The sequence below is a fragment of the Cydia amplana genome, chromosome 27 (genome assembly GCF_948474715.1).
Source record: "Cydia amplana chromosome 27, ilCydAmpl1.1, whole genome shotgun sequence".
NCBI lineage: Eukaryota > Metazoa > Arthropoda > Insecta > Lepidoptera > Tortricidae > Cydia > Cydia amplana.
This window is the reverse complement of record NC_086095.1, coordinates 260442-277590: the sequence shown is the minus strand read 5'-3', so window position 1 is coordinate 277590 and position 17149 is coordinate 260442. Positions and strand designations below refer to the sequence as shown.

At 39.6% G+C, this 17149-nt stretch overlaps 1 protein-coding gene across 1 annotated transcript in view; it reads right to left on the bottom strand.

Annotated features, from left to right (window-relative positions):
- LOC134660519 (glucose-6-phosphate exchanger SLC37A2) overlaps nucleotides 1–17149 on the bottom strand; it is a 42149-nt gene that overhangs the window by 8015 nt on the left and 16985 nt on the right. Inside the window, exons 6-8 of the mRNA XM_063516293.1 lie at nucleotides 16513–16664; nucleotides 15958–16026; nucleotides 13627–13668 (exon numbers count right to left, since the gene is read on the bottom strand). Coding sequence (XP_063372363.1) covers nucleotides 13627–13668; nucleotides 15958–16026; nucleotides 16513–16664 — 263 coding nt within the window. The remainder of the gene's footprint in view (nucleotides 1–13626; nucleotides 13669–15957; nucleotides 16027–16512; nucleotides 16665–17149) is intronic.

Genomic DNA, 17149 nt, shown 5'->3' with positions numbered 1-17149 from the left:
AATAACTTTGGCATTAAGAGGCCATCAACGTGCACACTAGCGCCACTGCTAAATAATCGTGATTATTTCAATTTAACGAAAGATAGGTATTTAAAAAAAGGGGGCCGCTACGTACTGTATCTTGTATTCCTTTTGAATACATCAAACTAGTTTCTATGTTGCTGGATTCGTCGATCTATGAACTCAAAACAAAAACGGCCGTTTTAACTTTGGACGCATAGATTGACGAATCCAGCAACCATAAAAACTAGTTTGATGTATTCAAAAGGTACTTTAATACAAGATACAGTACGTAGCGGGCAGCGGCCTCCTTTTTGAAATATCTTTCTTTAAATTTAAATATACACGATTATTTAGCCGTGGCGGTAGTGTGCACGTTGATGGACTCTTAACGGCAACTTTGCCCATCAATCTTTCGTATGCTGGTGTAAAATTTTGGCCGTTCAAATCATGAACTAAATGTTTCACATCTTTAAGTTGAATGTAGAGATACAATAGTCAGTGCTTAAAGCACACCAAAGACTAGTAGTTCAAATAATGAACATAAATTAATCATAATCATTATGAACATTTTAATAGTTTACAATTCATTTATAATGCTAAAAAATTATTAGTTTAAAAGAAGTATTTATAGAAAAGAAAATAAAGAAAAGAAGAAAGAAGTATTTCTGAAGAAGAATAATTTACAAAAAGAAAAGGAATTTTGCAGATGATTAAAGCAAGCTTAGTTTTACGATGCGAGAATTTCAGAAATATAAAGAAAGGGGGTGGATTGGGGGAGGGGTGAAGGGGGGAAGGGGTGGTTAGGGAAAGGTGGCTGTGTGTATTGCGTGCGTGTGTGTTAAAGCATTTATTCAGTCATTTTGAGGAAATGATAAAAAAAATATAAATAAATATTAGGTACTAAATATAAATATTTAGTACCTACCTAAGTACCTACAATTTCCTTATTATCAATGTTTTTGAAAGGTAAGAATGAGAAATAAATAAAACCGGCCAAGTGCGAGTCGGACTCGCGCACGGAGGGTTCCGCACCATCAACAAAAAATAGAGCAACATAAGCAAAAAAACGGTCACCCATCTAAGTACTGACCCCGCCCGACGTTGCTTAACTTCGGTCAAAAATCACGTTTGTTGTATGGGAGCCCCACTTTAATATTTATTTTATTCTGTTTTTAGTATTTGTTGTTATAGCGGCAACAGAAATACATCATCTGTGAAAATTTCAACTGTCTATCTATCACGGTTCGTGAGATACAGCCCGGTGACAGACGGACGGACGGACAGCGGAGTCTTAGTAATAGGGTCCCGTTTTTACCCTTTGGGTACGGAACCCTAAAAACTGGCGAAAAGAGAGAATGACCTCTCCTTTGTGTCTCCACTCAAAGATAAATGGTTGTCATTTTGACTATTGAAAACCCTCTTAACTATAATGTTATCTATTCCCATGCACATATTTAGGGTCCCGTGCCCAAAGGTTGACAAACAGACCCTGTTACTAAGCCTCCGTTGTCCGTCTTCCGGAGGGCTTTATCTCATGAACGTATAATAAGTATATAGACAGTGCCGAATTTGGCCTAAAAAACTAAAGATTTTTGGCTACGCGTTACATCTACATATATGCAATGCGCAGGAGTGGAACTTAAATCAACAAATGACGCCACAGTCGTGCACATCGCCAATACATTAAGTCGGGTTCTTTAGGCCACAGACAAGACATCCTCTAGACTGAGCATAGTAGCGCTACCCCCTCTGCCACAAATATACGGTAGTTTTACTCCATCTTCGAGTCAAAGTGTCTTTGTGTGACGTCCGTGTCTTTGAACAGAACAATCACGGCACGGGATTCGCTTCACCTCGTCCCCCGCACCCCAGTATTTTTGGCAGCATCGGTTTCATGAAATAATTGCTCTAAACTCCGTCTAGAGGATTCCTAGTCTATGCTTTAGGCCCACGCTGAAGTTAGTGAAGTTAGACAGGGTGTCAACAGCAGAGCTCATTAAACATTAAGACATTTACGTTATCTGTATGTACTCCCAAATTAGCGCTCAGTTTCGGTGGCTGTTAATAGGTACTTCCGACTTCTTTAAAAGCTATAGCGGCTTAATTAAATTAATTTATTTTCTCAAAATGACTGAGAGAAGATCAGAAGATTCCAGGTTCGAATCCTGGCAAGGTCGCCATGTAAGGATGGGACCCAGGACAGTAGTGAAACACCAGAGTTCCGAGTAAATACTGTAATTTATTTATTAAAAACTGGTATATATATAAACCTAGGGAATTTAGGTTACACGTGTTTAGGTGGGGAGACTTACACGAGGATGGTGTCCAGTAGCATGACCTAAATTCCCTTCCTTATGTGGAGGAGAGTCATCTTACATGACTCTCCGTATATGGATACATTCCTAACCTAATATGGAGGAGAGTCATATTACATGCCTCTCCTTATATGTATTACAATAATAATATATCAAGTTACTTATACCTACATTCCAATACATTTGTGGCTTTCCAACGGAGAAGCCTTACACACTTGGAGAATAAGGCCCTTGGAGAATACCCTTTAGGCACGGAACGCCACATTTGTCCTACGTAGTGCATGTAGATCGCGCACGAATAGCGTGGAAGAGCCCCAATTAGCCTCCTAAATCACACCCCCGAATCCACGGTTTTCGAGCACGAACCGTGCACCCGCTAGCACCACCAGCAGGCTGGCGTATCAGACACAAACACCCATGTAATAACGACGACATTGTACGCTCCGCCCGTGTGATCACTGATACAGAGTACATCTCTGTACGCATTAACATAAATATTAGGTAATAACTTCGGTAGGTACCTACTACACTCGGCGTCACGGAAATCGCACACCCACTGATTTTTGTTTCAAACGAATATAGCTCTTATCATATGTATTATACCCTATCAATATTAATATCATTTAAAAGCACAATTAATAAGCTTTAAAACATGAATAAAGCATTTTCGGAAAAAATAATAATAATCACGAAATTATGCCGTTCTGAAAGAACACCTAGAATACGCGTTGTAAGGGTCGCTAGTTGCGTTACCTTGGATAGGTTTAAAAGGGGGGTAAAAGTGTGATATGGGTCATTCGGCATCCAGAGTTCACAGGGGTCATCCCGGAACAGCTGGAGAAAGAAGACACTCCAAGAAAATGGATACCACGGAAGCAGTAGCAGCTCAAGCAGTAGCCCTGGTGGATTTAGGAATGACGCAGTCTGCGGTTGCTCGGCAGCTCAACATAAGCCGTTTCCGAGTTCTACGAGCAGTTCAGCGATTCCAGAGGACTAGAAACTTCACCAGGAAGCCTGGACCCGGAGGACAACGCTGCACTTCCGAGAGATACGACCGCTTTATTGTGTCGACGTGTTTGCGGGACTGTTTCTCCGACGCTGTCCAGCTGCAGCAGGAGCGACGAGCAGTTCGGAGAACGGTGGTGAGCGTCTCTACAGTAAGGAGAAGGTTGCGGGAGAAGAAGATCATGCCCCATAGAGCGGCTACGGGTCCCAAATTGACGGCAGAGCTTCGGCGAATCAGACGTTAATTTGCTCGCGAACACAAGGATTGGACGGTCGACCAATGAAAGGATATCCTCTTCTCCGGTGAGACCAGGGTGTGTCTTTTCTGCAACGATAGGCGCAGAAGAGGGTACAGGAGGCAAGGGAAATGTTATTCACAGACCTGTCTTGAAGAAACCGTCGGATACGGAGGAGGATCCTGTATGTTTTGGGGTGGCATTTCCCTCGCCGGCAAAACCGAGCTCGTTTGTGTTTCCGGCACCGGTGGTGGTCGAGGCCAGGAATCCATGACTGCTCATCGGTACATCACAGAGATCCTGGAGGATCATGTGGTTCCATACGCCGAATTTGTCGGTCCTGGGTTCACATTCATGCAGGATAACGCCCGCTCCCACACAGCGTTGATTGTTCGGGACCACCTTGATCAGGTTGGGATCACCGTTATGCAGTGGCCAGCAAGGAGTCTGGACCTGGATCCCATAAAACACCTTTGGGATCAGCTAAAACGGAAGGCGCGGTCACGTGATCCTGCACCTGCGACCCCTGGAACACCTTCGAGATGCCGTCATTGAGGAGTGGGATGCTATTCCTCAAGAGCACATCGTGACTCTCGTGAGGTCCATGAAGGCTCACATGGAGGCAGTAATTAAGGCCACAAGAGGCAACACTAGGTTTTAAGTTTAGTTTTAAGCATTTGTATTGCAATATTTGTTGATTTTATTGTGTTTTAATTTGTTGATTTTTTTGCATGAATATACCATTTTTATTTCTTATTAAAAAATATGCCTTTTTTTTACTTTTTACGAACTTTTGCATTGTTTTTAAATGAAGGATTAAATTCTCTTTAAAATGAACCCACACACTCATACTTTACCTTCAACAACATAAGGTTTATAACGGCTTGAAACAAAAATCCGTGGGTGTGCGATTTCCGTGACGCCGAGTGTATTTACCAGACAGTTAATCTCTTATATTTTACTCGTCTCTTGTGTTAAACTATAAGGAACAAAATAAGGAATATCCGCGAAACAATGCCACTAACCACTAATTAATTTAATTAAGTAAAATGTTCGTCAGTTAGTGCCTTGTTTTGGTGTTTATTAGGTACCTACATTTGTGGAAACACAAGGAAAATAACAACTAACGAGTACCTACCACAGTTAGGTACCGCCCAGCACATACTGAAAAAAGTTTTAGGAAAAAATTTCATTTTTGGTGCAAGCTTTTATCGCTGACCGTACTTTTCTTACGACAGACAACTAATACTCATCGAAACAATTCTAAAAACCCCTAACACAATTACGTTGCATTGTTTCATCACAGAGTTCCTATGGCCACCTCCTGTCTCCATCATCAGATCAGCACGATGGTACCATAATTATTGCATTGTCACCCGACTTACATATATGTGTATGCAAAATTTCAGCTCAATCGGAACCGGGAAGTGGATCAAATTTAACTTGCAAGATTTGATTACAGACAACGGGACAGGTGAAAGTAAATAAAAGCTTGTAAAAATCAAGCTCAAAAACCCGCATTTCCGACGTTGGAGAGAAGTCTGCCGGGCTTAAATGAGATTGGGCCGATCACATCTGCCGCCTGCATCCAGGTAGGTGGGCTAATGTAGCTCAGAATCATTTGTACATTCACGCCTCATACATGAAAAAACCGGCCAAGTGCGAGTCGGACTCGCGCACGGAGGGTTCCGCACCATCAACAAAAAATAGAGCAAAACAAGAAAAAAAACGGTCACCCATCCAAGTACTGACCCCGCCCGACGTTGCTTAACTTCGGTCAAAAATCACGTTTGTTGTATGGGAGCCCCACTTAAATCTTTATTTTATTCTGTTTTTAGTATTTGTTGTTATAGCGGCAACAGAAATACATCATCTGTGAAAATTTCAACTGTCTAGCTATCACGGTTCGTGAGATACAGCCTGGTGACAGACGGACGGACGGACGGACAGACGGACGGACGAACGGACAGCGGAGTCTTAGTAATAGGGTCCCGTTTTTACCCTTTGGGTACGGAACCCTAAAAACTAACACTTACGTAATTTTATTCTATCTTAAACGTTTTCACAAAATCGACAATGTGACGACGTCACACAGCAAACAGTTGAACATCTTATTAAAACTTGCCCAAGGTTCCTTTACGCAAGAACAATCCACGACACCATATGCAGTAAGTACAACATAGACCCGTTTAATATAAATAAGCTCACGGAAAAAGATGAAGCCCTCGACTCCTTTTTAAACTATACTAAATACATAATAGACAATCTAAAAACATTCAACAAATAACTGTTATTAGCCCTCTGTTATAACACCTCAAACAAATACATACTTACCAAATATAACTCAAAGGCAATTGAAGCACTGGTGGCCTAGCGGTAAGAGCGTGCGACTTTCAATCCGGAGGTCGCGGGTTCAAACTCCGGCTCGTACCAATGAGTTTTTCGGAACTTATGTACGAAATATCATTTGATATTTACCAGTCGCTTTTCGGTGAAGGAAAACATCTTGAGGAAACCGGACTAATCCCAATAAGGCCTAGTTCCCCTCTGGGTTGGAAGGTCAGATGGCAGTCGCTTTCGTAAAAACTAGTGTCTACGTCAATTCTTGGGATTAGTTGTCAAGCGGACCCCAGGCTCCCATGAGCCGTGGCAAAAATGCCGGGACAACGCGAGGAAGAAGAACTCAAAGGCAATCGGCCGCCCGTACTCCTAGCGAGGATCGATTGACCCTCACCTAATATCGTATGATAAAAAAAAACCTACCCAAGTTGAAACTCGAACTTGACCAACATTTGTACATGAGGATAATTGTAGAAAGAGAAGCTAAACCTCCGCACTATTCGCACATACTTGCTTAAGTATACAGGGTGGATTTTCTTTTTGGGTCAGTGAGGGCAGCTACCAGATCCCGTGATGCTACGAGAAAATTGTCTTAGAAGACCTTCCCTCGATTTCAAATTAACGAAGATTGGCTTTTACAGATTTTGGAAAAAACATACAGGGTGCGAGAAAAAGGTCATTTTTGATAAACTTTTTTTTTGATGCCAATCGATCCCATTCTTATTCAGGATCAAAAGCTTGTATGGAACCAAAAAAAAATTTCCGGCTAGAAAAGCCACAAATCGAGGAAAACTTTTCCCATACAATTTGTATGAAAATGAAAACTATTATTTTTCACATGCTATGTTTGTATGCCAATCGATTCCATTCCTATCCAGTATCAATAGTTTCCTAGGGGTCAACTTACGGTAATGTACTAAAAAGACACAAAATATCAAAAACTTTTTCCATACATTTACTATGGAGAGAACGTGAAATTTTATTCACAATTTTCTATCTCGCCCATCAGTCCTACAGCAATGTCTTCATACATTATTATGGTCCTTAAATGTAACAGGACTGACTGGGCAGATAGAAAATTGTGAATAAAATTTCACGTTCTCTCCATAGTAAATGTATGGAAAAAGTTTTTGATAATTTGTGTCTTTTTAGTACATTACCGTAAGTTGACCCCTAGGAAACTATTGATACTGGATAGGAATGGAATCGATTGGCATACAAACATAGCATGTGAAAAATAAAAGTTTTCATTTTCATACAAATTGTATGGGAAAAGTTTTCCTCGATTTGTGGCTTTTCTAGCCGGAAATTTTTTTTTGGTTCCATACAAGCTTTTGATCCTGAATAGGAATGGGATCGATTGGCATCAAAAAAAAAGTTTGTCAAAAATGACCTTTTTCTCGCACCCTGTATGTCTTTACCAAAATCTCAAGCCAATCTTCGTTAATTTGAAATCGAGGGAAGGTCTTCTAAGACAATTTTCTCGTAGCATCACGGGATCTGGTAGCTGCCCTCACTGACCCAAAAAGAAAATCCACCCTGTATGTGAGCGAGACAGGGAGCGCTATACGGCGGGTAATCAAATGGCGGAATATTAATTATAAGGAAACTTGAAAAATATTCAGTAGATAAAAAGGTAACCGAATTATACTCGATCTCATTCCGCAGTGTTATTTGTAACTCTGAGCTGTTGAGTCGTGTCTCGTGTCCGCGATGAAGACTGCTGTCGGTGCCGTGATGTTGGCGCTCTCCGTGCTGGCGCTGAGCGCGGCGGGGTGGTGCCAACCGACGATAACTATTATAAATATATTGTAGACGTATGTATGACAACATACGGAAAAAACCTTGTAATACATTGTTCCGGCGAGGATATACGCAACATCGAGATGAAAGTAAACGGTCAATCTGTGGAAGCTGACCCGATAAATACGACAACCATACAACTGAAGGTTTACAAACCAGACCTCGGTATATATAAATACATGTGCAGTGACGGAAAAACGGGCTGGGACAGTGAAACCTTGATCGTTTTAGTCGAGCCCGCGATGTCCGTCCAGTCTGCGAGGGCTCAGTATGAACAGTATGGTCGGTGGGATCACTACTTCGTGCCGCTAGGGGAGGAGTATCAGGTGCTCTGCAGGGGGCATAATGGTACTTCTCTTCAGATTGTATATTTGATACAACCTGACGGTATCTTTGATAACCAGCTACAAATGGACGTCGTAAACAGTACGACGTCCATGTGCAAGACACGGGCGGACCGCGTAGAAGAGAAGAAATTGTATATGTGTTGGGGTAAAAGAACAACGGTAGACGAAGAAGGTGAAGATGACATGTCTAATATAATATGGGTTACAGTGTACCACTACCCGCAGTGTGAACATTTCCGGTGCGTTATACATGACTGGCGTATACTCGACTGTACGAAGGGCGTTCAAAATATTCTCGGTATTGATATCTTACAACCTCTTCTAAAATTTCTTTCGTTACTGGCCGCTAAGGTTTATTCATTGACATTAAAAAAAAGTATAATTCGAACCGAGATGTTCTTTTGTTTTTCTGCAATTGCTGAACAAACATGAACATCATGTGGGAATTGACAATGTTAACTAAATTAGAACATCGATGCGTGATAAAATTCTTGACAAAACAGGGTAAAAATCAAAAAACCATAAAAGAGGAAATGGATTGTGTTTACCGTGAGTCTGCTCCTTCTTTATCTACCATTCAAAAGTGGTCAAGCGAGTTTAAACGTGGAAGGGAGAGTGTTGAAGACGACCCTAGACCTGGCCGGCCTGTAGTAGCTACTTCACAAGAAAATATTGATAAAGTGGAATAACTTATATTGGAAGATGGTCGAGTGAAGGTAAAATCTATAGCACAAGTAACCAATCTCTCTATTGGTACCGTACATGATATTATCCATGACCATCTTAATATGTCAAAAGTAAGTGCAAGATGGGTTCCGCGAATGCTGACTCGGCTTCAAAAAGACATGCGTGTAGCTTGTTGTTCCGATTTTATTGACCTGTGCGGTGAAAATCCTGATGAGGTGCTGCAAAGAATAGTTACTGGAGATGAAACCTGGGTTCATCATTATGACCCAGAGAGTAAACAAGAGTCCATGCAGTGGCACATTAAGGGTTCAGCTCATCCCAAGAAGTTCAAGGTCATCCCTTCAGCTGGCAAGGTCATGGCCACGATATTTTGGGATTGTGAAGGAGTATTACTGATCGATTATAAAGAAAAAGGTGTAAATATCACAGGACAGTACTACGCTAACATTCTACGTCAATTAAAGGATGCAATCAAAGAAAAGAGGCGAGGAAAGTTAACCAAAGGTGTTATGCTTCTGCATGACAACGCCCCCGTCCATACTGCTCATATTGCCAAGGCAGCTATTGTTGAATGTGGGTTTGAAACTGTTACTCACCCACCGTATAGTCCGGACTTAGCCCCCAGCGACTTCTTTTTGTTCCCCAATCTTAAAAAGGATCTGCGTGGAAATAAATTTTCCGATGATGAAGCATTGAAGGCGGCAGTGGAGGAGCATTTTTACACCAAAGATAAAAAATATTTTTATGCAGGATTAAAAAAAAATAATTGATCGATCTTTTAAGTGTATGAACATAGGGGGGGAGTATATTGAAAAATAAAAATATCAAACTTTTCGTACTTGTTTGTTTTCATTCTCATACCGAGAATATTTTGAACACCCCTCGTACGTGCCAGTATCCGAGTGACCGGTTTACATTTAGCCTGTTTTATACAGATAACGACGATAACAATAAAGGAGCTACAGTGATGTGTTACATGCCGGGTGAGATGAATATGTGTAAAAATCTTTCATCAATCAAGTAATCATCTTTTACTAATCAAGTGAACCTAAGCCAAGATAGGTACTTTTTCGTGCTTTAATTATAAATATATGTGTAACAAAAATGGAAACTATAGGTCTAGATTAAGAGAAGAAACTGTAACAATATTTTATGTACGACCGTTTGTTTCATACTTAAATAAATAAAAAATAAATAAATAAAAATATTATTAAAAAAGGCCATAAAGGTTTTACTTTGAATCAAAATATTTCACTAATACTTATGACGTGCTATGACGTGTTTTGTTTTAATGAAACTTTTAATGTAAATACTAACTCGCTTATAAAACTAGACACGATTTCGTACTTCAGTGAGGTATCAGAAACGAGTCCACTCGAGACTGTCTTGTGGTGGTACATAGCGCGTATACACATACTGTCCGCTGATAATTCGGACTGGGATTACAGACGTTGCGATACTTGTGTGTATAGAGTTGAGTACCGGCTGTCGGCATTCAAAGATGAATGGCGACAGGCGGACACGACGTCTGTGCGTTGTAATGAATATTTGTGTGGTTTCGCGTTACCCCTCCCGTACCCGGACACCGAGTACGAGGAGCGGGTTAGCGCTAGAATTGAGGGCGCAGTAGAAGACAGGGTGTGGTCGGACCCTAGTAAGTCTATACACGTACGCACGGAGCGCAGAGCGGCGTGCGCGTGCGACGCGGCGCGCCACACACCAGCAGGGCCGACTGTCTCCACTGACACGGCTAAGTGTAAAGCTTGTAATCTTATAGAAAATACTATTAACGAGATGAGAGTTTTGAAAACTAAAATTAAAAAAACCTTGAGAGGAAAACTTGATTTAAACAATGAGCTTCCTTCATTCTTATCCAAGCAGAAAAATATAAATGAAAGAGTAAACCGTTTTGGGTAAAATAGTTAAGAAATTAATATTAGCTGTTAAATTTTACACTCTTTAGGATCGGTTGCACCGAACTGTTCGTATCGTTAAAGAGTTCGCTAAAGGGTTATAGCCGGGTAAGCATGGCCGAACTGCCCTTAGCGAAAAAAAATGATTTCCTTTTACTGGATTATTAACCTATATATATATGTAGTGATTTCACCAAAAATTAAGCCTCAAATGATTCAGGTTTTAAAAAAAAATGCAAAAAAAGAAAAAACATTTTTATTTTATTACAGCTAATGTTCTAATCCGATTTCTTTGTAATTTGGGTATGTTGTAAATACAATTAAGGTCACTTTCTGAAAAAATAAGTATTGAATTATCTCTTGAAAAAATAGTAAAAAATTGAGTTGAAAATTTTCAGAAAAATTTAAAAATTACGTGCGAGATTGCGACAGTTATCAAATTTACATATTTCATGTAGAATTTAATAATGTTTAACATATATTTTTTTGAAAAATTAAAATCGGGATTAACAGTGTGAAAAACTCGAATTTGTATCATCCCATAATACTTTCTCTTCATACAAGCAAAGTAGACAATAAACAAATGAAGTATATTGTAAGAAAGGAGCGCGCGCGGGATGCTCGCGGGCGGCGACACGGCTGGGCGGCGATATGACCGACGTACGCATTTTCTAATATCCCATACATACATATAAATCATAAGCGTGAACATACAACGATTTCGGGCGGTGTTGCTTCGAAAATAGTTTTTTCAATGCTTCGTATTTATTCATCAAAGGAACAGACATCTTTCAATAGTTAACGCTCAGTACAAAATTAGTGCCTATTTTCCTGTTCCCGCCCTTTTTAGGGTTCCGTACCCAAAGGGTAAAAACGGGACCCTATTACTAAGACTCCGCTGTCCGTCCGTCCTTCCGTCCGTCCGTCCGTCCGTCCGTCCGTCCGTCTGTCACCAGGCTGTATCTCATGAACCGCGATAGCTAGACGGTTGAAATTTTCACAGATGATGTATTTCTGTTGCCGCTATAACAACAAATACTAAAAACAGAATAAAATAAAGATTTAAGTGGGGCTCCCATACAACAAACGTGATATTTGACCGAAGTTAAGCAACGTCGGGCGGGGTCAGTACTTGGATGGGCGACCGTTTTTTTGCTTGTTTTGCTCTATTTTATGTTGATGGTGCGGAACCCTCCGTGCGCGAGTCCGACTCGCACTTGGCCGGTTTTTTTTTAATTCTCTGAATGCCGTACGCCCTAGGTGGCTAGCCATAAGCCGCGCGTGGCGCTGTCGCCACCTAGCGGCCATATCTGTGCTGATCGTAACAGACGCGTTTTGTTAGAGAGTGAGTCTTCTGTACTTAGTACTATTATTTATTCTGTGGTCGCGTTGCGTTGAAGTTATATAACTTTCTAGTGTAACGTACAAGTTATTTTGTATGAAGAGAAAGTAATATGGGATGTTACAAATTCGAGTTTTTCACACTGTTAATCCCGATTTTAATTTTTGAAAAAAATATATGTTAAACATTATTAAATTATACATGAAATATGTAAATTTGATAACTGTCGCAATCTCGAAAGTATTTTTTTATTTTTCTGAAATTTTTCAACTCAGTTTTTTACTATTTTTTCAAGAGATAATTCAATACTAATTTTTCAGAATGCGACCTTAGTTGTATATACAACATACCCAAATTACAAAGAAATCGGATTAGTACTTTGGCTGTAATAAAATAAAAATGTATTTTCTTTTTTTGCATTTTTTTAAAAAACCTGAAGCATTTGAGGCTTAATTTTTGGTGAAATCACTACATATATATAGGTTAATAATCCAGTAAAAGGAAATTATTTTTTTCGCTAAGGGCAGTTTGGCCATGCTTACCCGGCTATACCCTTTTTATGTATGGAAAGTTTCATAGTAAAGAAGTTAGGTGGAGGAAAGGGGGTAGTTTGGTGGAGGAAAGGGGGTAGTTTGGTGGAGGAAAGGGGGTAGTTTGGTGGAGGAGAGGGGGTAGTTTGGTGGAGGAAAGGGGGTAGTTTGGTGGAGGAAAGTGGGTAGTTTAGTGAAGGAAAGGGGTTGTTGTGTGTATGTTAGTGTGCTCCCCTGATCGTACGCAAAGTCACAGAATAAATAATAGTACTAAGTACAGAAGACTCACTCTCTAACAAAACGCGTCTGTTACGATCAGCACAGATATGGCCACTAGGTGGCGACAGCGCCACGCGCGGCTTATGGCTTTCCCCAAAATTGGGGCCGAACGGATGTACTTTTAGCTACCTGTAGCAAAGCGACGAAATCGCGGAGTGAGACACGCCTGGCAGAGTGCCGTTTGGGGTAAGTTAAGAAAGGGGTTATTTTTTTTCGATGTGGCGCGCGCACAGCTCTTGTGAGCAAGGACCCCGCTAAGGATACGGGCGAGTCTTGCTCATATGCATATCTGTCGCCAGTTTTCCCTCAGTCGCCTTATACGACACCCACGGGACGAGATGGGGTGGTGCTATTATTTTCTGATGCCGGCACCAGGGTATAATTAGATGGAGGATAGAAGGTGGTTTAGTGGCGGAATGGGTGTGGTTTGGTGGAGGAAAGGGGGTAGTTTGGGGGAGGAAAGGGGTTGTTGTGTGTATTGCGTGCGTGTATGTTAGTGTGTTCACCTGATTGTACGCAGAGTGCCGGTTGGGGTAAGTTAAGAAAGGGGTATAATTAGATGGAGGATAGAAGGTGGTTTAGTGGCGGAATGGGTGTGGTTTGGTGGAGGAAACGGGGTAGTTTGGGAGAGAAAAGGGGGTAATTTGGGGGAGGAAAGGGGGTAGTTTGGTGGAGGAAAGGGGGTAGTTTCTGTGAGGATAGGGGTATAGTGGCGGAATGGGTGTAGTTTGGTGGCGGAAAGGGGGTAGTTTAGTAGAGGAAAGGGGGTAGTTGGGGAAGGAAAGGGGTTGTTGTGTGTATTGCGTGCGTGTGTTAGCGTGCTCACCTGACTGTTGGCGGAGTGCCGGTTAGGGCGTAGGCTCGCCGCCTGCAACATGCGGTTAGTTTCATACATTCATTCTATTTGAACTTTTCTTAGCTTAATAATATAGTAAATTAATAATTAATTTGTTAAGATAATCTCCAAATATAGTCAGTTACAATCTGAGTGTAAGTGTACCTCTAACATTTATATGAAATAAACAGATTCTATTCTAAGTTTTCTTATTGGTTTGTGATTTGTGAGAAATATTAACAAATGTCATGTGACATCTCACGGGCCGTAGCCAAGATGACAATCGTTGGTCGACAAACGCCAATCATAAAGTGAAAATGTATTTGAGTACATTGATCCATGTAAAATTGTCTTTCAACATTTATTTATTTTACATTTTTTATATATTATTTTATTCATATTTGGGGCATTATCTATGAAAAGTGACCTTATTGTCGATGGCGCTTACGCCGCACTGTGTCGCGCGGCATTGTATTTATATCGGAGCATCGTTAATAAGTGCGTAAGCGCCATCGAAAAATAAGGTCCCTTTTCATAGATAACGTCACTTTTTTTTTTATAGTAAACTAGACCTTTAAACACTGTTACTGTATAATGTACCTAAAGTTCTTCTTTTGTTTGTTTTATTAATTATTGTAAATTCATTGTTTGTTCTATTATTGTTAGATTTTATTCATTATTGTGCTTATAATTTGATTTATTTGTGACGATGCAAAATGCTGATTCAGCCATTATACAAGTAGGTAAGTATAATTTAATTATTGTATAAATACAATGACATAACTATAAGTAGTTCGTTTTTTTTAGCATTAGAAATAAGGTAAACAATCTTGATGTGTATTTTAATTAAAAAACATATTTTAAAAATAAGTTACGGTAAATATACTTGGTCAACCAGATCTTGTCAGTAGAAAAAGGCGGCAAATTTGAAAAATGTAGGCGCGAAGGGATATCGTCCCATAGAAAATTTGAATTTCGCGCCTATTTTTACTGACAAGATTTGGTTGACCAGTTATATGTAACAATTATGAATCTAATACGATCTTTTATTTATAGTCCTCTGCTTTCATAAGTAATAGTTATTGAATTTAAAAAAATGTTTTTCAATTATAAGACATGTCAAAATCGCTTACCTTCTTTCAAGTTCTTTCTAATGCTAAAAAAACGAACTATACCATTAGGTAATCGCACTTTATGCGAATGTTTTAATTTTTACTTTAGTATTACTTTTCTTACTTTAATTTCGAAATGTATTCTTATTGTGTAATTTTCTTGACATTTTCTTTCGATTTTATTTTTTTAATTAATTTCTTATTGTAATTGTGCATATTAAAGATAAAATGTAGATATCGACAATACAAAAGATCCTACTTGAATAAATTGATTTTTATCTTTATCTTTAAAGTAAAAACACGAATTAAAATAATAACTATTTTTGGGTGACTGATATAGTTATTGGCCATTTCAACAATAATACTTCAATTGCAGGGTTCGAAATTATCCAGATAATTATAGTATTTGATAATTATCGCGATAATGATCCGATAAATATCTGATAATTATCCCAGGTATGGATGATGCTATGTTTATTTTCTTTGAATTATTTGACAATAATAAAGAAATAAGGTTATTATCAAATACATAATTATCAGGCATAAAAATCACGTTAATTATCATAATTATCAGGCATAAAAATCACGATAACTATCATTGATAATTATCTCTTTCTAATTTGTTAATTTTTTAAACTCTACCTGTGTAACTTAGTATCACGATTTTTTATCTCTACATATGTAACTTAGTAATATCATAGAGAAATATAGTAAGACAAGAGTGCTCACTCCATACATCAGTTAGACTATTAATTTCAGTGTCTACATCTAGCATCGAGTAGCGGAACTATCAGTACTGCTACTTGACAATAGATGTAGCAGTACTGATAGTTCAACAGTTCAACAGCATAAGACTTTCCGGTCGGTGCTACATCTATTGTCAAGTAGCAGTACTGATAGTTCCGCTACTCGATGCTAGATGCTAATATTCTTTTTGGTACTAAAACTGATGTATGGAGTGAGCAATCTATGTATTTTTTTCTCTATGGTAATATGTATGTTTAATTTAAGAAAACAAAAAGATTCTAGAGATAGTTCGAAAATTATATAGGTGTTTATTTTACTGACTATGTACTAAAGTATAAGTGTCTTGGCATAGGTTGCTGTAAACTTATACTCGTGTTTGTTTGAATAAAGAATAACTCTTTGGACTAAGCACTGTGACTTTAGATGCCTGCATAGCATGTGTAAGTTTAGTGTAAAAGGTTACCTGATCGCCCACGATGACTTGTGACGGTGCGTCCTCCTCTTCCGATGATCTTCGGGACTGCCTACTTGGCTGTAACACAATTATTTCAATAAACGTCTTTGTAATTTGCTTGTGTTCATTAATGTATTGTAAACTAGTGCCCACGCCAATTACTGGGATTGGTTGCTAAGCGGACCCCAGGCTCCCATGAGCCGTGGCAAAATGCCGGGACAACGCGAGGAAGATGATGAATGTAATTGTAAAGTAAAACCAACTGTCAGTAAAATGGCATATAGTCGATAAATTGGGACGGGTTCCACCGTGGCCGGGTGGCCAAGGGGTTCAAGGCGTTAGCCCGGATTGCTAAAGACGCCGGTTCGAATCCGGCCTTCACCACTGGAGGGTTTCGTCACTTTATCTTTAATATATGACATCTATTTCAGGTTATAATTTATATATATGTAGTAGTGTGACTACTTCAAAAACACAAACAAAAGTTGTGTAAAACCAAAAAGTTGATGAGTGGGGAAAGTCACTTGTTTTTACGGTGCTAGCCCTATAGGTCTGGTAACTTACCGGTACTCGTTCAGGTAGTACGATGCCCACCATCCTGGGCTCCGGGGCCAGGAATAAGAAGACCAGGGTCCCAACTGCCCCCATGACTACGGCGGGGTAGATAAAGGACAACGCCCAGTCTTGCTCCACGAAACGGTCTGCTATGAGCGTTCCTGCAATTCGCAACCTTTACTATTAAAATCATAGAGAAATATAAGTAAAGAAAGAGTGGTAACTCCATACATCAGTTTTCTTACCAAAACGCGAGTTATTTCGTAGTCGACATCTAGCGTCAAGTAGCGGACATTATCAGTTCTGCTACTTGACAGTAGATGTCGCGGCAAACAAAAACTCTAATGCTCGACTATTTTTAGCTAATATTGTAACCAGATTAACCGGAAGTCTATTTTCAACTCCTTCTGTTTATAATATTAGTTGTAAATTGTTTTAGTAGTACATTTTTATTTAGTAGCGAAACTAGTGTCATCTGGTGTCAAGTAGCGGTACTGATAGTTCCACTACTTGACGTTAGATGTCGACTACGAAATAACTCGCGTTTTGGTAAGAAAACTGATGTACGGAGTTACCACTCTTTCTGTTATTTTTTTTTTTCAATTAAAATAAATGAGTTTTTGCTAATGTAGCGCTGGTAGCCTAC